The sequence below is a fragment of the Arachis hypogaea genome, chromosome 18 (genome assembly GCF_003086295.3).
Source record: "Arachis hypogaea cultivar Tifrunner chromosome 18, arahy.Tifrunner.gnm2.J5K5, whole genome shotgun sequence".
NCBI classification, from domain to species: domain Eukaryota; kingdom Viridiplantae; phylum Streptophyta; class Magnoliopsida; order Fabales; family Fabaceae; genus Arachis; species Arachis hypogaea.
In genome coordinates, this window is record NC_092053.1 from 95,249,956 (window position 1) to 95,275,474 (window position 25,519).

General features: G+C 38.3%; 1 protein-coding gene across 1 annotated transcript in view; it reads left to right on the top strand.

Moving 5' to 3' along the window:
* The window catches only part of LOC112770171 (uncharacterized), an 82,709-nt gene that overhangs the window by 19,987 nt on the left and 37,203 nt on the right, over positions 1-25,519 (top strand). The window contains exons 2-3 of the mRNA XM_025814580.1: positions 22,026-22,883; positions 23,376-24,052. Of these exons, the coding sequence (XP_025670365.1) occupies positions 22,026-22,883; positions 23,376-24,052 (1,535 nt within the window). The remainder of the gene's footprint in view (positions 1-22,025; positions 22,884-23,375; positions 24,053-25,519) is intronic.

Below are 25,519 nucleotides of genomic sequence, written 5' to 3' on the forward strand. Positions count from 1 at the left end.
TTGTGAGTTTTACTTGACGATAACCGGTGCACTTTCCGGAAGGAATTTTTGCCGATCGTGCAATTTCCTAAATCGTAGATCAGTTATCATAGTTTATGGCGCCGTTGCCGGGGATTGGTTTCGATTGACAATTCTCAATTGGAAGTTAACTAGATGAGCATTTTTTTGTTTGTTAATTCATTCAAGTTACTTTTGAATTTTAATTTCTGCACTCTGTTACTGTTTTTTCTTTTGCCTTTAAATTCAAGCAACTAACTCACTGACTCACTAACTATTTGAATTAATTCCTCAACTACTCTAACATACTCTTCCATTAACCAAGAGTATTTCACTTGTTTGTTGCCTGTCTGTGTTCTTGTATGACAGGTAGGAGAGAAGAGACATCAACCCTCCATATACTGAACCAGAGAGGACCCTTCATAGACTTAGAAGGGAAGCAAGAGGGAAGAGAGTACTGAGAGAAGAGGAATCTGAAGGAGAATCTGAGGACAATTTTGAGGAAGCTCTAGATCTCAACATGGATAGAGAAGTTCACAACCATGAGAGAGCTGATGGAAACAATGCCATTCCCGAGAGGAGGGTTCTTAGTTCATACATAAACCCAACCTCTGGGAATTGTGGTAGCAGCATTCAGAAACCAACCATTCAGGCCAACAATTTTGAACTCAAACCACAGCTAATATCACTGTGGAGAATCATTGTTCATTTGGTGGGAGTGCTAATGAAGATCCAAACCAACATCTCACAAAATTCCTGAGAATTTGCGACACTGTGAAGTCCAATGGAGTCCAGGAAGATGCCTATAAACTGCTTTGTTCCCATTTTCACTTAGGGACAAGGCAGCTAAGTGGCTGGAATCATTCCCAAGGGGGAGCTAACAACATGGGACGAGGTGGAAAGCAAGTTTCTGGCACGTTTCTACCCCCCACAAAAGGTCAATAGGCTTCGATCTGAGGTGCAATTGCACCAGACATGTTCCATGACTGGGTGCAATTGCACATTTTCTATGATGGACTTTCTTACGAATCAAGGAAGGCTGTAGACCATTCATCAGGAGGTTCATTGAACAGGAAAAAGACTGTGGAAGAAGCCATTGAAGTGATTGAGACAGTGGCTGAGAATGAGTACTACTATGCTTCAGAGAGACACAACACTAAAGGAGTCATGGAGCTGAACCATGTTGATACAATTTTAGCCCAAAACAAGGTGTTTGCCAAGCAACTAGCAGAGCTCACCAGGAAATTAGAAACAAAGCAAGTGGCTGCAATACACACACAAGATCAAGAGGAAGCAAGCACTGAAGGAGGTGATTGGGAAGAGGCCAATTATGTAGGAAATCAACAAAGGCAATCATATGATCCACATTCCAACACTTACAATCCAGGATGGAAAAACCACCCAAACTTTGGTGGGGGAACCAACAAACCAACCACAAAACCACAAACCTTACAACCACAACCAACATAACAATTCCACATACCAAAACTCCAACCAAAGATCATACCAAGCCACACAAAACACTTACTCCCAACCATCATATCATGGCCAAAATAATCAACCTACCCAACCTAATCCGAACCAACAATTTCAAGATCAATTAAACAGGATAGAAGGAGTGCTTGCAAACATGAGTCAGGACATAAGTGAGTTGAAAAACTTTAGGGATGATGTGAGATCTACCTTAAGGAACCATGGTGAAAAACTCAAGAGGATGGAGTCTCAAGTAGGAGAGCTATCTCAACAGGCCCCCAAGTCAACTGCAGTGTTCCCTAGTGACACAGAAAAGAATCCAAAAGGGGAACAAAAGAGAGTGAGATGGGAAGAATGCAAGGCCATCACCACATTGAAGGAAGTCTCAGAAGAAGAAGGAATCAGACCCTCAGAGCAGGAGCCAGAAATCTTGAAGGAAGGTGTGGAAGAAGCTAAGCAGGAAGGTGAAACTGAACAAGCCAAGGAACTGCAAACAGGCATGCTGGAAATATACCAACCAAAAGCACCATTTCCTCAGAGGTTAGGAGGAGGTGAAAAAGGGAAAACCTATTCAAGGTTTTTAGAGACATTTAAGTCTCTCCATATCAATATTCCCTTCCTTGAGATCCTCCAGCAGATGCCTACACATATCAAGTATTTAAAGGAATTGCTGAGCAAGAAAAGAGTTTTGAAGGGAGGACAAACTGTAATAATGAACAAAGAATGCAGTGCCCTCATCAAGAAGGACATAGTCTCTAAGAAAACAGACCCAGGAAGTTTTCATATACCCTGCATCATAGGGGAAACAAAAATTGACAGAGGATTCTGTGATCTAGGAGCTAGCATAAATGTGATGCCTCTAACTCTTATGAAGAGGCTACAACTGAATGAGGTGAGATCCACTGATGTAATCATACAACTGGCTGACAAAACTCAGAAGCAAGCTGAAGGGGTAGTTGAGAATGTGCTGGTGAAAGTGGGAGATTATTACTTCCCCACAGACTTTGTCATTTTGGACATGGAGGAAAGCTACTTACACCCTATCATTCTGGCAGGCCATTTCTAGCCACTACTAGAGCGCTCATAGATGTAGAACAAGGAGAGCTAATTCTGAGAATACATGATGAACAGCTCATTTTCAAAGTTTTCAAACCTGCATCTGAGCCTGAACCAGAACCTGAAAAGCCTAAGGATGATAGTAGTCATCTGTGTTTGGAGGAAAGTAATCCAGCAGCTGAAACTCTGAAACGGTCCTTGGAAGGCAAACAAGAATTGCAAGAGTTAAAGCCACAAGAATCAATAGAAACAGATCAGAAGGATCCTCCTGGCATAAGGGTCAATGAAGAAATCCTCAAGAGAAAGGGAAGAATTGTAAAGAAATTGCCAAGAGGGTGGAGAAACAAGAAAATTCCCATTGAAGGTTTCTCTCCGGGAGATAAAGTGATATCAAGTCATTATCTGCCAATTCCACCTGGCCTCAAAACCATTCCTTCCCAGCTCCCTCAAGTGTTCACAATCAGGAAAGTTCTTTCTATGGAACATTTAGAAGTCATGAAGGAATCAAATGGGGACGTTTTCATAGTGAGAGGAGAAGACATCAAGCACTACAATCCACCCTAACAAGGGACAACCGTCAAGCTAGTGACGTTAAAGAAGCGCTTGTTGGGAGGCAACCCAACCTGAGGTAATACCCCTTTACTGTTTCTTTTATTTGTTTCAATAAAAAGGGTGAAGTAGTTTCTGTGCATTGCAAAGAATTAAGTTTGGTGTTTCACACCAAACAATGAATTCGTGGATCAATAATTCAAAGGGGAATGTGTGACTCTAAGTTTGGTGTTCCACCATAAAGATCAACTGAACACAACAACCTTTGAATTATATGAAAGGAACAACCATTCTAAGCAATCACAGAAATGCTTAAAATCCTTAGCAGCAACTTCATTCCAAGGAGAACTCAAGGATTCAAAGAACAGAGAAGTAAGTAGGAGACTAAGTTTGGTGTTCACACACCAACTTAAGACTCAGACACTTGCCCATACATAGTTGAGCTAACCACTCAAGTGCTTGAGAAGCAAGCAACTTCATCACTCTTTGCAGGAAAGGAAACAAGGATCTTAGAAAGAACATGAAGCAACAACTAGGAGAAGAAGGAGAAATCAAATTGTTTCATGGCAACAAAGAGAAAACAAGAAATTTCACAAGGTGGTGTTGTTCCTTGACAATTCTTTAAAAAGGGCAAACAAAAGCATGCTTGTTCTGGTTTAAACTGTAATTGTTGAATCTTTCTGGAATGTGAACGTTCTAGTATGTTTGTCTGTTTATTGCTTTGAATAAAGTGAATGCCTAGATGTTTGGATATAACTTCACCTTCTTAAACAAATGCTTGCCATGCTTGTTCTGTTTCCAAAAATTAAAAGAAAAGTTTGAACAAAAGTAACTTGGCTCAATTAGTGACAAATCAAGTAGAATTAAGTGGTGGTATGCATGCTTGATTGTTTAGTCAGATCACTGGAAATAGAGTGTAGAATTATCATTTTTTGTGTAGAAATTGAAAACTGTCTATGGATCTTGATGAATAAATGTCTTTGGCCATGAAAAAGAAAGAAAAAGAAGAAGAAAAAGCCACTGAAAAAGGGCAACCAAAAAGCAAAAAAATTGAGAAAATAAGCTAGGCACCAATGGTTTGAACTTCTGAGACAAATGCCTGTGGTGTTTATGTATTAAGGATATGCTTGGATGAATAGGTTCTGAGGAGTGTTTCAACACTTGGTAACTTGGGTTAACTAACCCGGGATTATCAACCAAAAGTCCATTATCAAGAGCAACCTAAATACAAAACATTTAGTCACACAAAGAGGTGCTGGGCACCAATGTCTCACGAAGAAATGTGAACTAAAATGCCTGCAGTGGATATGTGTAGTGCACTGATAAGAAAAAGAAAATGCCAAAGGCGTGTGCAACACATGACACTAAGCAAACAAGGAGCAAAGGAGCTCAAAGAAAAAGAAAAGAAAAACAAAGAAGAGAAAAGTGCCAAGGACATAAGAATAACAAGAGGCCATAGCAGTGTTTGATGAATGCAATGAAAAAGTGATAATCTTACCTGATAAGAATGAAAAAGTGATGCTGCAACTTTCTGCATAAAACCCTTCTGATGAACTTCAAGTGCTTACTAATATAGCCAATGTAATTGCTTTCTGTTTCATACTTTCTTCTCAAATAACTCAGGACTTGCTTAGGGACAAGCAAGTATTAAGTTTGGTGTTGTGATGCCAAGGCATCTTAGGCGAGTTTCACTAGCATTTTTCTGTTAGTTTTAGTTGTTTTATGCATTTTCTTGAGCTTAAAGTAACCAAGAATGGTTAAATGAATAACAAAGCAATGAACCATCCAAACAGTATGATTTTGATGCAAATTCCATGAGTTTTTAGTTATATTACTTGAATGCTATGAATGGAAGATTTCTCATGAAATTTTGCAAGACTTTGATGCAATTGTTTGGATGATTTCAGGGAAGAAGAGGCTAGGCAAGGAAGCAACAAAATCAATAAAGGAAGCTTGAATATCACATGTGGAGTTTAAGTTCTAGTTTAAGCTTAAACTGGAACTTAAACTACCAAAATCATGAAAGCTGAGGAAAGGGTGAAAGTGGCGTTTAACCTCCAGTTTAACCTTAAACTGGAAGTTAAACGCCAGAAATGGGAAATGCACCAGGGAGCCAATTCCACGTTTAAGCTCCAGTTTAACCTTAAACTGGAGCTTAAACGTGTTCGACCAAGTTTTCTCCTCCAGGGTTGCTTTCTCCATTTCCACGTTTAAGCTCCAGTTTAACCTTAAACTGGAGCTTAAACGTGTTCGACCTCCAGGGCTACCTTTCTCCGCTTCCACGTTTAAGCTCCAGTTTAACCTTAAACTGGAGCTTAAACGTGTTCGACCTCCAGGATGGCTTTCTCTATTCCCACGTTTAAGCTCCAGTTTAACCTTAAACTGGAGCTTAAACGTGTTCGACCTCCAGGGCTGCCTTTCCTATCTCCACGTTTAAGCTTCAGTTTAACCTTAAACTGAAGCTTAAACGTGTTCGACTACTTTACCCTCCAGGGCTGCCTTCTTCCATTTCCACGTTTAAGCTTCAGTTTAACCTTAAACTGAAGCTTAAACGTGCTTCCACAAAAGGCATCACTGGAAGTGTCTGGCGTTTAAGCTGCAGTTTAAGCTTAAACTGCAACTTAAACGCCACTATTGGAAAAGGTTTCTGGGCCAAAAATATTGCAGTTTAAGTTAGCTTTTTAGCACAAACATTAACTTAAACTTACTCTGGTATGAAACCCAATTGAATATCATGGTTTATGGGATTGGGCCTGAAGGATTGATGAGTCTGGAATTTCAATTTGTTGAGTCATATGTCATTACTTGATTATCACTAAGTTGGCTCAATGAATGTTACAGAATGTGGATCAGCAGCCTCATCAAGATTATGGATCATAAACCCAAAGCAAAAGGAAAGCAGGGAGAGGCCTCAAAGCCCAAGAAACACAACAGAAGCTCAATATAGAAAGTGTATAAATAGGATAGAATTTAAGTTAGGAAGGACTTTTACCTTTTCATTTTGCTAGTTTTCATACCTTTGTAATTGAATTCAGAGCTATGACTCACTAAACCCCCTTTCATTGGGTTAGGGAGCTCTATTGTAATTCAATGAATCAATAATAGTTTATCTTCTTCTTCAATCTTTTCTCTTGAATTTTGTTAGAAAGCTTCTCGATCTAATTCCATTGGGTAGTTGTCTTGGGAAAGAAACTACTCATAATTGGAATCCTTCGGAACCTTGGGAAAGGAATGGAGGATTCATGCTAGAGAAGCTTTCTCACAGTGAATTGGATTGGGGTTTGGATGGATATTGTGACATGTAATCCTACCAAATTGTGGTTCATGAAACTGTGTGGTATAATCAGTGATCAAGCATCATCTCTTCTTATGAACATTTAAACCAAGGGATTGGGAATTTGTTTGTTTTTAGAGAGAATTGGTGAGCCAAGGGATTGGGATCCAATCATATAAGATTGCCAAGCAAAATTCAATGAACACATTGGTTGAGGAAGAGATAAACATGTTTTGATTCGGAGATCTCAATATCTCCTATAACCCAATGAATTCCCCATCTCTGATTTCCACTTTCTCTTTACATTCTGCAACTCAATTCATGCAATCACCCCCATTCCCTTTTAATTTCAGCAATTTAGCTTCTGCTCTTTAATTCATGCAATTTAAGATTCCGCCATTTCAATTTCTTGCCATTTACGTTTCCCGCCAATTTTATATTCCGCAATTCTCATCTAATTCTTGATTCCGCTCAACTAGACACACTTCTAATCCGAATTGCTCATTCAACTAATCCTTGTGGGATTCGACCTCACTCTATTGTGAGTTTTTACTTGACGATAACCGGTGCACTTGCCGGAAGGAATTTTGCCGATCGTGCAATTTCCTAAATCGTAGCATAACAAGTTTATGCAACATCAAGAGGCTTGTGAGTATGGTTGAGCATCATGTTGAGGATAAGGTTCATAGGCATATGGTGGTTGATTATCACAAAAGGGGTCACCATAGCCATTGAATTGACATGTATTAGGATGGTAATTATACCTATAAGTATCCGGAGGTTGTTGCCAATAGGAGTGATCAATTCCTTGAGGCTCCTCCCATCTTTGTTGGTTCCATCCACAATGAGTGTCATCATTGAAGTTCACATTTCCTACAACACAATTAGAACCAAACTCATAGCCAAGGTGAGAATTCATAGTGGAAAAGCAAAATAAAACTAACAAAAACTAGCAAATAAAGAAAAAAAACAAGATATTCACACTATTCACATATATACAATAACCAATAACACAACACCATTGCAACTCCCCGGCAACGGCGCCATTTTGATGATTGGATTTTCGACGGTTTAGAATTTTACAAATGAAACCTCGTTGCAAGTATAGTTTCTAAACCAATCACTAATCCTTTCATACAAAAAGTTGTTTGTCACTAAAACAAACCCCTAAAATTTATAAACCGAAGTATTCAAACCTTGGATCGTTCTCCCTAGGAATTACAATAAAGTGTCTTGTTATTGGTTATGAGTTATTTTGGGGTTTTGGATAAGAAGCATGAAAAGTAAATGGCAATGAAAATAAACTAACTACTATAAAAGCTCTTGGCAAGATATGAGAACTAGAAATCCTATCCTAGTTATCCTTCTCAATTGTGATGAGAATTGTTCATTGCTCCCACTTAGTTAACCTCTAACCATGGAGGAAAGTCAAGTGGATGAATCAATTTGATTCCTCAAGTCCTAATTAACTCCTAAATGAGAGACTAGCTTTAGAGGCATTCAAATCAATTAGCAATCTCTAATTATCAATCAACAAAGGAATTAGATAACTCAAGAGTCACTAATCACTCTACCTAGGCCAAGAGGAACAAAATCTATACAAAAATCCAACCAAGCATTTAATCAAACACTTGGAAGGCACAAAAGAAAAGTATAGTCAATCACAACAAGAGTGAATTCTAACTACAATTGAATGTAAAGATTTAACAACAACAATCAAGGAAATCACAATTATCATGAATTACCTCAAATTGCATTATTAAAAGGGAATAAAAGAAACAACAATCTATCCCAAACAAAGTGAAGAATTACAAGAATTAAAGTACATAACTAGGGAGAGGAAGAGGAGAAGATTAAGAATTGGCAAAGGAGAATTGAATTAAGGCATGAATTAAACCTAGATCTAAGAAGAGATATTAACCTAAACCTAATCCTAATCCTAGAGAGAAGTGAGAGCTTCTCTCTCTAAAACTACTTAAAACTAAAGCTATCACTTCCTTCTTCTCCAATTGTTATGTCTCCCCTTTAGGCCTTGATCCCTTCTATTCCTTTCTATCAGCAATTGGCGCCAAAAATGGGTTCAGAAACCCCTCAAAATCGCCAGGCACGTGTTGCCTTAATGAAGCCATGTGCAGACATCGACGCGTGCGTGCACGGTATGCGTGCGCATCCCTGGCTGATTCCGCAATGTGCGCGCGAGCGCCTTGTGCGCGTGCGCGTGCTTGGCCGTAATCAATTCTTTGGCTTTTTGTGCTTCTCTCCACTTGCATGCTTCCTTCCTTGCTTCCTTTGATCCATGCCTGGCCTATTTCAATCCTGGAATTACTAGCAAACACATCAAGGCCTCTTATGGAATCAAGGAGAAATCAAAATTCATCAAAATAAGGCCTAAAAAGCATGTTTTTACACCTAAGCACAAATACGGGAGAGATAACAAAACCATGCTAATTCATAGGTTAAATGCGAGAAAAGGTCATCAAAATACTCTAAATTCAATACAAGATAAACCCTAAAAATGGGGTTTATCACTAAGCCTAGGTCTGCTCCCTCTTATCCTCAAAGAGTTAATACTCGAATCCCTCTCAAATCTGTTAAAGAGCCTTCCAGTGACCCTTTTGCGCACAAATCACACTTCATGACCTCCCACTCAAACTACAATCCTCACCGTTTTCGATCTGCCATGAATAATGATTTCTATGAATGTGTCATTGCTCACCATACCTTATGTCCTACCTTTTTAGTTGATTTACTAAATCTGAAAAAGAAAGGTTTCGCTTTTGCTGAAAATTTTGAATTTCTTGACTGGAACCATATTTTTAAAATCAAAAAGCCAGTTTACCCTATTTTAGTCAAGAAGTTTTATGCAAATATGACTTATCATGAGGGCACTGTTCATTCTTATGTAAAAGGCTATGACATAGTTCTGAATAATGAAACCATCAATGATTATCTGAAATACACTGATGTTGGTGCAAGAGTTTGTCTCTTAGTTAAACCATCTAATTACTATGAGTAAAGAGAAGAGGAAACTTGCCACCAAGCATGAAAACTTCCTCAGGAAATCCAGAGATAGAGTGGCAGTCTTCTTGAAATTCATTGATAACCTCCAAGAAGATGACAATCCTGCCACAGATCGTGAAAAAGATGCTGCTTCTGAAGAGGATGGTTCGGATACCTGAAATAATCTCATGATGCTGCAGTCTTCTGTTTACTGTTGTCTCATAAAAACTCTTGTTTTTTACTTTTGGACTTTCTTTTATTATGTCTCGGATGACTGTAAACCGTTTAACAACTATTGCTTTTAATTTCAGTTATTTAGATGTTTGAACTTTCCATTAATAGTTTGTTGCAGGTTTTAAGTTTCAGATTTGCATTTGATTAGATTTCCTCCCTTGATAACAAAAGGGAGAGTAGTAGTAGTAGTAGTAGTAGTAGTAGTAATAGTAGCAGATTGCATATGTTATAGTAGTAATAGTAGCAAATTGCATATGTTGTGCATATGGTATGTATCTGTTGCATAAATCTCTGTTTTACTCTACTTTGCATTTGATCTTCTTGATGGTGCTACTCTATTTTGTTCAATTTTTGCCATGTTTTGTTTAGTATTGGGCTGGATTTTAGTTGCTGTATGTGTACAATCCCTCAGTTAAGTTGATATGTTAAATTGTTTGAAAATCTTAAGGATTGCTTCATCCATGGACAACATATAGTATGTAGTATATCATTGTGTTCTCTATGAGAATATGTAAACAGGAAAGAAGAGAAGAGCACAAATCCAGGGGGAGCAACTTAAAAGCAAGGGACATCACTTAGAGGGAAGTACCTTAACGTTATTAAAATTCAACTCCTTTAATCAATGTCACAATTATGTTTACCATTAAGGGGGGATTGTTGAGTTATGTGTATAACTAATTTAATTTGATGATGACAAATATTATTTCGTTGGGTTAAACACCCAATTAGTTTTGATTGTATTTGGTTAAGTGATGCAGGCCAAAAATCAAAGAAGCCGCAGCCCATTTGGAAGAAAACAAAAACGATATTATTGGTGAATCTCTAGCCAGAAAAGCCTAAAGTAATTGAGCAAAGAAATCAAACGGGCTGGGAGGTAAGGAAAGCAAATCCAAGCCCCAAGTTAATCCCGCCAAGCTGATACACTCTAAAGCCAACGTTCACTTATTGCTTCGGTCAGACACAGAAGAAAAGAGAGAGAAAGCTTCATTCTTCATCTTGCTCATTTCACTAGAGAAGAAAGGAAGAAAAAGCTTAATAAAAAAGGACAAAGGTCTAATCACTAAAATCAAACCATTTTAAGCTAAGTCAGAAGTTAAAGGTGATTTATTTCTGATGAGTGGATATTTTATATGCTTTTTGGCATCAATTTCTTAGTATTTTCAGTATGTTTTGTTGAGTTTTAGTAGGTTTTAATGAAAAATTCACTTCTTTGGATATTACTTTGATCTTTTATGTTTTGCTATGATTTTAGGTGAATTTTGGGTGAATCTGGTGAAGTTCTGGTAAAGTCTGATTCAGAGGCAAGGAAAGTAAAGCAGATGCTATCAGATTCTGACCTCCATGCATTCAAAGCCTTTCTTAAGCTACAAAGGTTTACATAACATAATCTTAATGGCGTTAGAAAGCTAACTTTCAGGGCTTTCCAGCAATATATAATGGTTTATACTTTTCTTCAGATTGGACAGTCCAAAATGGGAGTTGAACGCCCAAACTATCCCCTATGGGCTTTCAACGCCCCCAAGAGGACCAAGGCTGGCGTTGAACGCCCAAACCTAGCGTTCAACGCCACAAAGGGAGCAAAGAAGCAGCAATCCTACCCCCTAGTGGGCGTGCAACATCCACTTCTTTAAGTTGGACACCAAGCTCTACTCAAATATTCACCAAGTGGGCCCAGAAGTGGATTTTCGCACCTTTAGCTTAGTTTATTTCAATTTTGTAATTTTCTAATTACTATTAATGTCTCTTTAGGTTTAGGTTAGGATAAATAGAAAAGGGATCACCATTGTTTAGAGCCATCCTTTACCACTTTCGAATATTTCAATTATTTCTCTGTATAGTATGAGCAACTAAACCTCCTAGGTTAAGGTTAGGAGCTATGCTGATTCCTATGAATTAGTACAAGTACTTTTCCATTTCCATCAATGTGTGATTCTATTCTATGATGCATTTTCATTCTTCATCCTTATGAATCTCGATTCTACATGAGTTCTTACGAGTCCTGACCCAGATAGTATTGAGCTACAACTTGAGGTTGCATCACAATTTCCAACAGAATTATCTGGATTAATTGGTATATATGTGACATATAACCCCGTTAGTCAGGCGCAATTGAGGTTCCTGTGGCTCTAAGGGCTAGAACCATAAGAGCAGCAATCTTTGATCCGAAAAATTCGACCTTGTCTATGGCATTTTGAGTAGGATCAGTAGAGAGATTGACTGGCACGCGCTTCACCCTCTCTTCGATTGATCTAGTCCATTTGGATGTTCGGTCTAGACCTGAGGAGATTAATGACCACGACCCATGGCTTAATCACTTACAGCCTTGCCATTGATGGAATCAGTCATTGTTGAGGTAGAGAGTACGACGTGTTAATTCAGAAGAAGAAGCACCTCTGAAGCCTTAACTGACGTCTCATCACTGAGCCTACCGTATCCATTTACTGCTTTTGTTATTGTTGCTTATGCGCCTACACAATCAAACTTACCTTTCTATTCACCTGACTAAGATCTGCAGGATAACCACAGCTTGCTCAATCCAGCAATCCTCGTGGGATTCGACCCTCACTCACCTCAGGTATTACTTGGACGACCCGGTGCACTTACTGGTTCAGTTGTGGGAAATTCAATTTTTCGCACCAAGTTTTTAGCGCCGATGCCGGGGATTGTTAGAGATTGACGAACTACCGTTTATTCTACTCCTTAGATCAGGTATTTTTTATTTGTCTTTACTAATTTTTTTAATCGTGTTTCTTATCGACTTTCTAAAAATTCTTCAAAATTTTTCATCTTTTTCTTTTATTTGAGTTCTTGTTGAATTTTAAGTTTGGTGTCCTTCTAATCTTTGTTGATTTTTCTTTTGAAACTCTTGAAATCTGTTCTTAATTTCTTCCTTATTGTTCGAATTATTCTTGCTATCTCTCTTTGTTTAATTTCAAAATCTCTAAGTTTGCTTCTATGGGTGTTTTTCTCTCTCTATTTTTGAAAAAAAATCGTGTTTCTAATTTTGAAAATTTTAATTTTGGTGTCCAATCAGTTGTTTTCTTTTTTTTCGAATTTCTTGAATCAACTCTTATATTTCTATTTTAATAAATTTTCCATCCTTATTATTATTACTTTAATCTATTGCACAATTCTGTGAAACATCTCATTGGAAAATTTAAATATGAATCCATTTGAGAATAAACAACCAAGAAGAACTCTAGGATCATATACAGCCCCCACTCCTGAATTCTATGAAAAAAGCATCTGTATACAGTATACCCACTATTAGAGCAACAAACTTTGAGCTCAATCCATAGCTCATCACTCTAGTGTAGCAGAACTGTCAATTCCAGGGACTCCCACAAGAAGAGCCCACAGAATTCCTTGCAGACTTCCTACGGATTTCTGACACTGTGCATTCTGAAGGAGTAGACCAGGATGTCTACCGGCTACTGCTCTTCCCGTTTGCTATACAAGGTCAGGCTATAAGGTGGTTGGATACTCAACCTAGATCAAGCTTGAACACCTGGAATAAGCTGGTGGATAAATTTCTGAGCCAATACTTTTTCCCAAAGAAGTTAACCTAGCTAAGACTGGACCTCCAAGGTTTCAGGCCAGAAAAGAGTGAGTCTCTTTTATAATGCTTGGGGATGGTACAAAATGATGCTACGGAAGTATTCTTTGGAAATGTTTTCTGAATGGGTCAAGCTAGACATCTTCAATTACGAACTCACAGATATAGCTAAAATATCTTTAGATCATTTGGCAGGTGATTCAATCCACATGAGAAAGACTATTGAGGAAGCTCAAGAGCTTATTGAGACAGTTACCATCAACCAACACCTATACTCATCTGGTGAAACAGTAATGTATATAGAGGTCAGAGCAGCATACACTGACTCATACCCTCCAAAACAGGGTGAATCACTAACCCAACAACTACACTCCCCTACACAATAATTTTTAAGCCTGCAGGAAGTGCTACAAGAGACTCGTGCCTCTAACAAGAATATAGAGGCACAATTAAATCAAGCAGAACAACACTTATCTAAACAGATAAGAGAAGAGTGTCAAGCCATCCAATTACGGAGTAGAAGGTCACTAAATAGCCACTCTCACAACCGAGAGAGGCAAGGAGGAGAGGAATTATCAGAAGGTGAAAAAACAATAACCCAAGGCATACCCTTGGGTGTTCAACGTCCAGAATGGGACAGAGAGGGCATTTAACGTCCAGAAGGGGGTAGAGAGGGTGTCCAACGCCCAAAAGGGGGCAAGCATGGCATCCAACGCCAGGAAGGGACCAGCCTGGGCGTTGAACGCTCAAAAGGGAGAGGTCAAACAGGTGCAAACCCAACGAAAAACCCTTCTAAGCCAACTGATGGTCCCTCTTCTAGTAACCTAGATAACCACTCTGCACCTCTCAACATATCTGAGTATAAGACCAGGATGCCATATCCTCAAAAACTCCGTCATGCTGAGAAAGATAAGTAATTTGCTAAGTTTGCAAATTACCTCAGGAGTATGGAGATCAAGATCCCATTTGTAGAAGCCCTTGAACAAATACCTTCCTATGCAAAATTCATGAAAGACATCCTAAATCACAAGAAGGACTGAAGAGAAGTAGAAACAGTTGATGAGTCCATATATTCTGATATATTTTGGATTGATTTGAAGGGATTTCATCACATAAACTCACACTTAAGCACTCAAATAGCATACTTTTATGTTATCTCTCTAATTTGGACTAAATGTGAAAACATGTGTTTTTGTGCCAAAATTAGTGAATTTAATTCCACTTTTGTGCCATTCGATGCCGTGATATGTTTTGTGAGTGATTTCAGGTCATAGAGGCAAAAATCGATGGCCAAAGGTGGAAGAAAGCATGTACAAGGGAGAACACATAAAGAAAATAGGAAAAAGTACACATAGACAAGTGTGCGTGCGCACAAGTACCTGTGCATACGCACAGGACCCTGCACGTGGTTTCATTAATGAAACATGTGCTGCGCGATTTCTGAGGGCTTTGGCCCAATTTTGGAAGGCTAGATGCTGAATTGAAGTGCTATATCAAGAGATATCACTCACATATAAAGGCAATTAGGACTTAGAACTTTATTTTTACATTTTTCACATAGTAAGAGTAGGAGTAGTGTAGATTAGGGAGAGCTCTCTTAGGGTTTTTAATTAGGGTTTATTGTAGCATTTTATAGCAAGCTTTGATTTTGGATTTTCCTTCTTTAATTGTAAGTACTCTCAATTTCTTCTTTAATTTACATTGTCTTTACTTTTATTTTCCTATGGTTCAAGTTACTTTGTTCATATTTGCAATTTTGAGTTTCTTGAAGTTTTGATTAATGAATTTCATATCTTATGCTTTCTTTATGCTTGATTGCTTGTCTCTTGTTGATATTGTTGATAGTTGGTTATATTTTTCTATTTTTCCTTGCAAGTTTCCATGTTTTACTTTTATGCACACAAGGTGTTTGTGAAAATTCCAATTATGAGTTTTGAGTAGATTTTCACACCTTGGCTTGGGATTTGAGTTCCTAGGATACTAGAGTCATGATGTCCGACATTTAGTGGTAATTCTTGGGTAGTTAGTTGACTCTTGTTTCCATTGAAGCTAGCTTTTTATCAACTGGTTTGGTAAGTTAGCTAGGACTTATGGATTAAGGTCAATTATGCTAGCTTGACTTACTCCTCGATGTTAGGGGTTAACTAGGCTAGATTGACTCATCATAATTACCATAGTTGTAGTTATGGCGATGATAGGATTCCTTGGATTCTCTCATTCCCATGTCAAGGCTCATTATTGCATTTATAGTATTTTTACTAGTTTTGATCTCATCTTCTCTTTAATTGCATTAATTACAATTTTGATCATCTCTTAGTTCTTTTAGTGCTTAGTTCTTTTAATCTTTCGTTCCTTAATTACAAAACCCCTTTTTGCCTCCACATCCGAAAGAGCAACACTTCCAATTGCATCCTAGGGAGAACGACCTGAGGTTTAATTACTCTTGGTTATTTTAATTTGAATTTGACATTTGATTAAGAGAATTCATTGTTGGTTTGGACTATACTACTAACGAATTGATTTTTTATTCTAAACCGACAATAAATCTCTCTATATCAAATTTGGCGCCGTTGGCAGGGAATGCAATTGGTGTTTTATCTTAGGTTGTTGTGAATATGTTGATAGTGTAAATAGCACTTTTTGGTTGTTTGTTTGTTTTTGCTAGTAAGTTTTGTTTATATCTTTCTTTATGACTTTTTCACACTATTACCATAATGCACCCCAATGGAACCCAAACACTTACCTTTCTAGTTACCAATTCTATACACCACCACCTTACTACATACAAAACCAAAATCCTTACCCTCATGAGTTTGTTTGTCAACCTCCATCACTTCAAATTTTATCTTCATATATGGATCAAGCCACACAAGAAGCACTTTTAATGCTCATTCAAGAACAACAAGAGTTCCGGAAGAAGCAAGAGCAAGTCATGTCTACCTTGTCAGAAACTCTTGACCGGTTAGCTTCATTGTGCTCAAGACACAATCAAAAAGCTCTAATGGTTGAATGTGAAGAATCAAGCTTAAGAATTGCAAAATCAAGTAGAAGATGATAGAGCTCCCGTGATTGAATTTGAAGGAGATGTTGATGTGGATTTCACACAACCTCCAATTTTTGACATGAGTGATGATGAGGAAGGTTTATCGGAGGTTGAGGAAGATCTTTGCTACCAAGAAATGAAGGTATTTGTGCAAGAGCCAATTGAGTGGGTGAAATTTTTTCCAACATGCTTCTTAGGCCCACATCAATATGCCATCTTAGAGACGGATTGTCAACTTTAAAACCTTCTTGGAGTAGTGAATGGTGGAGAGAAGAATGTTAATAGGCAAGAAAATAGAAAGTTCATCAAGGAAGCCAAATTAGCATTTGGAGCTCAACTATGGTGCAAGAATCAATTTAGTGGATTCCGGGGAGTGTACAAGTGTGTCAATGGTGATTCAAGACAAGGTTCATCTAAGTTCAACAATGAAGATCAATAAGAAGATGAACAAGAGACTAGAGTATGGGATCCGGGCATTGGTTTCAAGAGTCAACACTTATGGATCCTAGTTGCTAGCTTGGAGTCTCTCAAGAGTTTGATGAAATTCATTTGGGACCCCGGAGGTCAAATCAAGAGCAAACTTGGTTGGAGATTCAAGGAGGAGTGGAAACACAAGCCACCCTAACAAGATTCTCCTCAAAAAGTCCAACTTAAGGACTTTAAACCAAAGTGCTAAGTGGGAGACACCCCACCATGGTAATATCCTTCTAACCTTCTCTCTTTTAGCTTTTATTTCTTAAATAAATGGTTATGTTGCTTAGTATAGCTTGGTTGCATTTTGATGTTTGTTAGATAATTTTAGTAGAATAATGTGTTTTTGGAGTTTTGGCATGTTTTGGGGCTGAAAAACTTGTTTTGGATATCATCTTTGGTGCCTTAGAGGTATAAAAATTTTGCAGAAGCAGAGTCCTGTGCGTACGCACGCACTTGTGCGCGCGCACACGTCCCCTATTTTTCAGTATCTGTGCACACGCATAGACCTGCGCGCGCGCACACTCCAAAATACCCAGTCTGCTCGTAACACTCGCACCACTTGTGTGTGTGCACCCTGTCTTCTTTTCTTACTGTGCGTACGCACATCGGTTGTGCGCACGCACACTCACCACTATACTACCCTTTCAATTTCAAAAAAAAAAAAGAAGTGTTCTGTGCGTGCACACAGTCCTGTGCGCACGCACACATCTTTAGACCCTCTCTGCCAGCAGCACTCGCACGCCCTGTGCGTATGAATGCCCCCAAATTTTGCTGGTGTGTGTATGCACACTTTCTTGTGTGTACACACAGGACGCGTTCTGGGAGTTAATGAGAAAGGGTGCCTGTTGTGCCTCCCCTCACCCCCTTTCTTCTTTCTTTCTTTCTTCCTTCTTCTCCCTACCCCAACCCTTCTTCCGACGACCACCACCGTCGCCGTCCGACCACCAGCACCGGCGCCGGAACCACCACTGCCACCATCCCTCTCTTTTTCTTCTCATCTCTCTCCATATTCCTTCTCTTATCTCTATCTCTTACCTTCTTTTCTCATTCTTCTTTCTTTTATTTCTTCTTCCTTCTTTCTTTTTCTTCATTCCTTCTTCTCTTCTCCGGTGAAGCTCTGTCACCGTGACCTCGCAGTGGCTAACACAAGTGCCACTGTTACCTATCCCTTTCTTTTCTATTCTTCAAGTTTTTAATTTTCTTGTTTTACTCTTCTTTGTTTTGTTTATTTACTTGCTTAATTTTAATCTTCTTTATTTAGTTTTGATAATCTAACTTGAGTTTTGCTTAATTGTTTATTTGTTGAATTGCAAGTGTTCTAATTTCCAATTTATGGGTTGTAGATGCTTGAATTTTGGCTTGTTGTTTTGGATTGGAATTTCAATCATCTACTTGATCATTGTTTTGAGTTACTAGCATCAAATTGATTTAGATATTGACTTTTTGTCTCTTATTTGGTGTATTTTTTAACAAGTACATATTGCATTTAGTGAATTGAATGGAATTGCTTGTTCATCATGGTTATTCAGTCAATATAATCACATAACAAGGTATTTGTTCCTTGTTAATGCTTTGTATTTTTTTTTTTGAGTTGACTTGACTTGATTCTTATCAAGACTTGTCACTTTTTGTAACAAACACCTTATACATGTGATTATTTCATTGTTCTTGAGGATGAATAAGTAATGTTCTTTTCATTAGTGAATTGGTTATTGTATGTTGTGCTAATTTTTATTAATCTTGAGCTTCCACTTGCACACCTTCAATATCCAATATTTTCTACATTTAAATTCACTCTTGTTGTAGTTGCTTAAGTTTGCTTGTATTTAATTGATGCTCCCTCCTTTACCTTTTTGTGCTACTTGCCCTATGATTCCTAATTATACTTTATTCATTCTTTTTAAGGATGATACATAAAGGCAAGGAGCCGAGAGAGGAGGAGGACACCGAGGATGGAAATGCCAAGAATGCTTTGGACTTGGCAATTCCACACAACCCAAGCCCCCGCATCCGCCAACCGAAGGTGGAGCTCTTGAGAGACATTCCTCCCCCCCTCCCCGGATCATGTTCATGCACGGAGGAACATGCAACGCTTAAGTGTGGGGGAGGATTCACCATCTTTGGGGCGTAAACTTACTTTTTCGAACACTTTGTAATTTATTTTTTGTTTCTTTTTATTATGTTTCTTGTAGATATTTGGAGTGTTTTTTATTGTTGCATTGCATTTTCTTCTAGTACATATATCTTAGACTATTCATAGTTTATATCTATTGCATTTTGCATCTTTTGCATGGTATATATTATATAGATAGAAGTTGTGATTGGATGATGTGAATAGTATAGTACCTAGTTCAATCTTGTCCTAATTGTTCATGTTAGTTTTTGCATTGTTGAAAATTAGGAAGAGAACTAGAAAATTTTTGAAATTGCATCCATCACATCATACATACATATAGGAAATAATCTTGGTGAAAAACAACAAAGATTTTTAAGAATTTTGCTTTTAGGGCGTTCTATTGAATTGATTTGAAAAATTGCTTTTAAACTTGCTTGAATGATTTTTATGGAACATAGAAGAGTGATAGAACAAAACAACCTTGTGAGTTGTTGAGCCTTAATGAGTGGTTACATATTTTAACCACTATTTTGTTCTTGTGTGATATGCTTCTTCTATGATTGTGATCTTGATTTTGCTTGATTCTTTATTTCCAATGATTGATGTTTGAATGCATTGAGCATGATTGAGGCCATCTTTGCATAGCCCACTAACCCATATAGACCTACCCTTGCATCTACCTTTGTTAACCCCTTTTGAGCCTTAATTTACCCACATTGTTTTAACATTACCACAATACAACCTTAAGCGAAAAACCATGATTCACCTTGAATTGTATCCTTGATTAGCTTAGGTTGAGGAGTGTGTTATTTAAGTGTGGAGGGAATTTTGGGAAGCATTGGTAGAGACATAAAAGTATTTTTTTTTTGGGTATTCATTGAAAATTTGGAAAATGGGTGAACATTCATGTTTCAATTTGCTTTAACCATATGCATTTGTCATAGAAAAAGAAAAACAAATAGAAAAGAAAAAAAATGAAATGAAAAAAAAATATAGTAATAAGATGGAACAAAAGTTATCCCAAAGCAAAAGAAACAAAAATTTGGAATAAGAAATGCATATGTGTTTTGAATAGAAACTAAGGCATGAATGTGTGTGAAAAGAAGTATTGGGTGGTTAGAATGCATTTTTTTGTGGGTTGATTGATATAGGCTGAGTTGGATACTTGAGCTAATTAAAGATTCAATCCTTTAGTCCACTTAGCCATATACTCATCCTACCCTCACCCCGACCCCATTACAACCTTCTAAAAGACCTCATGATACTTTCATACATGCATCAAATACTTGTTGATTGTTAGATGAAAAGCAATCCCTTTAAAGCATGATTAGAGGAGACTTGAGTGAATTGACCCTAAACACCGAGCGCTGAGAGTGTATACACACCTATTGAGGGTTCAATTACTTACTTCTATGTCTCCACCTTTCTTATCATGCATTCTTGTAAGTTGCTTCTTTTTTTGAGTTGAATCAATTCTCTAGATTTTGATTGCATTGAATTACTTCTTTGCTTAAGCCCTATATGTTTATACTCTTGCTTGGGAATTTGATTGCTTGTTTTGTTTTCACCAATTTCAATAGAAAACTATAGATAGATAGATAGATAGATATAGTATATACATACTTGCATGCATTTAGATAGTTGCATTCAATAAGTTGATTACCCCTTTGATTATTCTCCTTGTTTGGTTTAGCATGAGGACATGCTATTGTTTAAGTGTGGGAGAATTGATGAGTCCATATTTTCCAATATATTTTGGCTTGATTTGAAGGGATTTCATCACATAAACTCACACTTAAACACTCAAATAGCATACTTTTGTGTTATCTCCCTAATTTGGACCTAAATGTGAAAACATGCGTTTTTGTGCCTAAATTAGTGATTTTAATTCCACTTTTGTGTCATTCGATGCCGTGATATGTTTTCTGAGTGATTTCAGGACATAGAGGCAAGAATGGATGGCCAAAGGTAGAAGAAAGCATGTACAAGGGAGAACACATGAAGAAAATAACGAAAAGCACACACGGAATTTGTATGTGTGCGTGCGCACAATCCTCTGTGCATACGCACAGGACCCTGCACGTGGTTTCATTAATGAAACACATGCCGTGCTATTTCTGAGGGCTTTTGGCCTAATTTTGGAAGGCTAGATGCTGAATTGAAGTGCTATATCAAGGGATATCACTCACATATGAAGGAAATTAGGACTTAGAACTTTATTTGTACATTTTTCACATAGTAGGAGTAGGAGTAGTGCATATTAGGGAGAGCTCTCTTAAGGTTTTTAATTAGGATTGTAGCATTTTATAGCAAGCTTTGATTTTGCATTTTGCTTCTTTAATTATAAGTACTCTCAATTTCTTCTTTAATTTACAGTGTCTTTACTTTTATTTTCCTATGGTTCAAGTTACTTTGTTCATATTTGCAATTTTGAGTTTCTTGAAGTTTTGATTAATGAATTTCATATCTTATGCTTTCTTTATGCTTGATTGCTTGTTTCTTGTTGATATTGTTGATAGTTGGTTATATTTTTCTAGTTTTTCTTGCAATTTTCCATGCTTTACTTTTATGCACACAAGGTGTTTGTGAAAATGCCAATTATGAGTTTTGAGTAGATTTTCACACCTTGGCTTGGGATTTGAGTTCCTAGGATACTAGAGTCATGATGTCTGACATTTAGTGGTAATTCTTGGGTAGTTAGTTGACTCTTATTTTCATTGAAGCTAGCTTTTTATCAACTGGTTTGGTAAGTTAGCTAGGACTTATGGATTAAGGTCAATTGTGCTTGCTTGACTTACTCCTCGATGTTAGGGGTTAACTAGGCGAGATTGACTCATCATAATTACCATAGTTATGGTTATGGCGATGACAGGATTCCTTGGATTCTCTCATTTCCAAGTCAATGCTCTTTATTGCATTTATAGCATTTTCACTAGTTTTGATCTCATCTTCTCTTTAATTGCATTAATTACAATTTTGATCATCTCTTAGTTCTTTTAGTGCTTAGTTCTTTTAATCTTTCGTTCTTTGATTACAAAACCACTTTTTGCCTCCACAACCGAAAGAGCAACACTTCCAATTGCATCCTAGGGAGAACGACCCGAGATTTAATTACTCTCAGTTATTTTAATTTGAATTTGACATTTGATTAAGAGAATTCATTGTTGGTTTGGACTATGCTACTAACGAATTGATTCTTGATTCTAAACTGACAATAAATCTCTCTATATCAACTGTCCTCCTCATCGAAGAGTGCAGTGCAGTCATCCAAAGGAACCTTCCAAAAAAACTACAAGACCCTGGAAGCTTTGTGATACCATGCAACCTTGGAGATGCCATCACAAGGAGGGCTCTATGTGATCTGGGGGCAAGTATCAACTTGATACCTGCCTCACTGATAAAGAAACTCGGCCTACACCGGGAAATCAAGCCCACCTGGATAAGCCTTCAATTAGCTGACAGCTCAGCTAAAATTCCATTAGGAGTAATTGAAGACATGATAGTAAGGGTTGGACCCTTTGCATTCCCTATAGACTTTGTAGTCTTGGAGATAGAGGAACACAAGAATGTGTCCATCATCCTAGGGAGACCTTTCCTGGCCACAAGAAGGACCTTCATTGACGTGGAAAATGGGAAAGTGATCCTGAGAGTCAATGAGGATGAGTTCGTCCTGGATGCCACCAAAGCAATGGACTACCCTAATGTATCCGAGGAGTGTATGAGGATCGACATCATTGATTCTCTGGTGGAAGAGACACATTCAGTTGAGAGCCTTGAGGAGGAGCTTCAAGACATCCTTGAGGATGTCAGTTCTGACAAGGAAGCGTCAGAAGAGCAAGAGAAGGCTTCAAAAGCCCTTAAAGTGGAGGATAAACCTCCCAAACTCGAGCTCATGCCACTGGCATCATCCTTGAAATACGTGTTTCTAGGAGATGGTGACACTTATCCTGTAACCATAAGTTCTTCCCTGAAGCCACAAGAGGAAAAAGCACTGATTCAGGTGCTGAAAACACTCAAAATAGCTCTAGGTTGGACAATCAGTGACTTAAAGGGGATTAGCCTAACTCATTGCATGTACAAGATAAGGCTCGAGGATGATGCCAGACCTGTGGTACAAACACAGAGGCGGCTGAACCCCACCATGAAGGAAGTAGTGCAGAAAGAAGTCACTAAGCTATGGGAGGCCGAGATTATCTATCCCATCTCAGATATCCCTTGGGTTAGCCCTGTTCAGGTTGTATCCAAGAAGGGAGGGATGACAGTGATCCATAATGAAAAGAATGAACTGATCCCTACAAGGACAGTGATAGGGTGGCACATGTGCATTGATTATAGAAGAATCAATAACACCACAAGGAAGGACCATTTCCCTCTACCGTTCATAGAGCAAATGCTAGAGAAACTAGCTGGACATGATTTTTACTGCTTCCTGGATGGATATTCAGGCTACAATCAAATTGCAGTAGATCCCCAAGATCAAGAAAAGATAGCCTTTACATGCTCATATGGAGTGTTTACGTACAAGAGGATGCCATTTGGCCTTTGTAATGCACCTGCCACCTTTCAAAGGTGTATGCTCTCCATTTTTTCAAACATGGTAAAGAAATTCCTTGAAGTATTCATGGATGATTTCTCTGTCTTTGGGGATTCCTTTGATTCCTGCCTTGACCATCTGGCCCTAGTTATGAATCGATGCCAAGAAACTAACCTAGTTTTAAACTGGGAGAAATGCTATTTCACGGTGACTGAAGGCATTGTTCTTGGACACCGAATTTCTAATAAGGGGATAGAGGTCGATCAGGCCAAGGTGGAAGTAATTGAGCGATTACCATCACCTATTAATGTCAAGGTAATCAGAAGCTTCTTAGGACATGCGGCATTTTACAGGATGTTTATCAAGGATTTCTCCAAAATTGCAAAACTCTTGTGCAATCTCTTAGCCACTGACGCTCCTTTTATTTTTAATAAAGAGTACAGAGATGCCTTCAAAACTCTGAAAGCAGAGCTTATCTCTGCACCTGTCATATCTGCACCTGACTGGACCCTTTCATTCGAATTAATGTGTGATGCCAGTGATCATGCAATTGCTGTCGTCCTGGGGCAGAGACAAGATAAGCTCTTACACGTTACTTATTATGCCAATCGTATTTTAAATGATGTACAGAGAAATTATACCACCACAGAGAAGGAGCTACTTGCAATGGTTTACACCATTGACAAGTTCAAATCTTATTTAATAGCATCTAATGTCATCATTCATACAAACCATGCTGCTCTCAAGTATCTTCTGTCCAAGCAGGACTCTAAACCCAGATTGATAAGATAGATCTTGTTCTTGCAAGAATTTGACATAGAAATAAAAGACAGAAAAGGGTTCGAGAATCAAGTGGCTGACCACCTGTCCAGGATTGAACCTGCAGTAGGGACGTCTCCTCCCATTACGGAGATAGCTGAGACCTTCCCTGAAAAACAATTCTTTGCAATATGCAAAGCTACTTGGTTTGCTAACATTGCAAATTACAAGGCAATAAGGTTCGTCCCGGAGGGATACAATAGACAGCAAGTTAAAAAGCTCGTCTATGATGCTAAGTATTACTTTTGGGATGAACCATACCTTTTTAAAAGGTGCTCGGACGGCATAATTCATCGTTGCATCTCTAAAGAAGAGACGTAGCAAATCCTATGGCATTGCCATGGCTCAAACTATGGATGCCACTTTGGAGGTGAACGCACAGCCACCAAAGTCCTTCAGAGTGGCTTTTACTAGCCAACACTCTTCAAGGACTCTAGAGAGTTTGTCTGCAACTGTGACAGTTGTCAACGGGCTTGCAATCTCCCTCATAATCATGAGATGCCTCAACAAGGAATTTTAGAAATTGAGCTATTCGATGTATGGGGAATAGATTTTATGGGCCCTTTCCCATCCTCATATTCGAACATGTACATCCTTGTGGCAGTAGACTATGTCTCCAAATGGGTTGAGTCAATTGCTTCACCCACCAATGACACCAAAGTGGTGATGAAATTCCTTCAAAAATACATTTTCAGAAGATTTGGTGTCCCAAGAACACTGATTAGTGATGGAGGCACTCATTTCTGTAACAGACAACTTGACTCAATTCTGCACCGTTATGGTGTTCACCATAGGGTGGCAACTCCATACCATCCGCAGTCAAATGGACAAGCCGAGGTCTCCAACAAAGAACTCAAAAGAATCCTGGAAAGAACAGTGAGTACCTCCAAGAAGGATTGGGCACAGAAACTGGATGATGCCCTGTGGACATACAGAACAGCTTCAAGACCCTTATTGGGATGTCCCCCTACCAACTGGTCTATGGGAAGGCATGTCATTTACTAGTGAAACTGGAACACAGAGCCTACTGGGCAACCAGATTCCTCAATTTTGATTCCAAGGCTGCAGGAGACTGATGAGCGGATATTTTATACGCTTTTTGGGGTTAATTTCATGTAGTTTTTAGTATGTTTTAGTTAGTTTTTAGTATATTTTTCATTAGTTCTAGGTAAAATTCATATTTCTGGACTTTACTATGAGTTTTTGTATTTTTCTGTGATTTCAGGTAATTTCTGGCTGAAATTGAGGGAGCTGAGCAAAAATCTGATTCAGGCTGAAAAAGGACTGCTGATGCTGTTGGATTCTGACCTCCCTGCACTCGGAATGGATTTTCTTGAGCTACAGGGGTCCAATTGGCACGCTCCCAATTGCGTTGGAAAGTAGACATCCAGGGC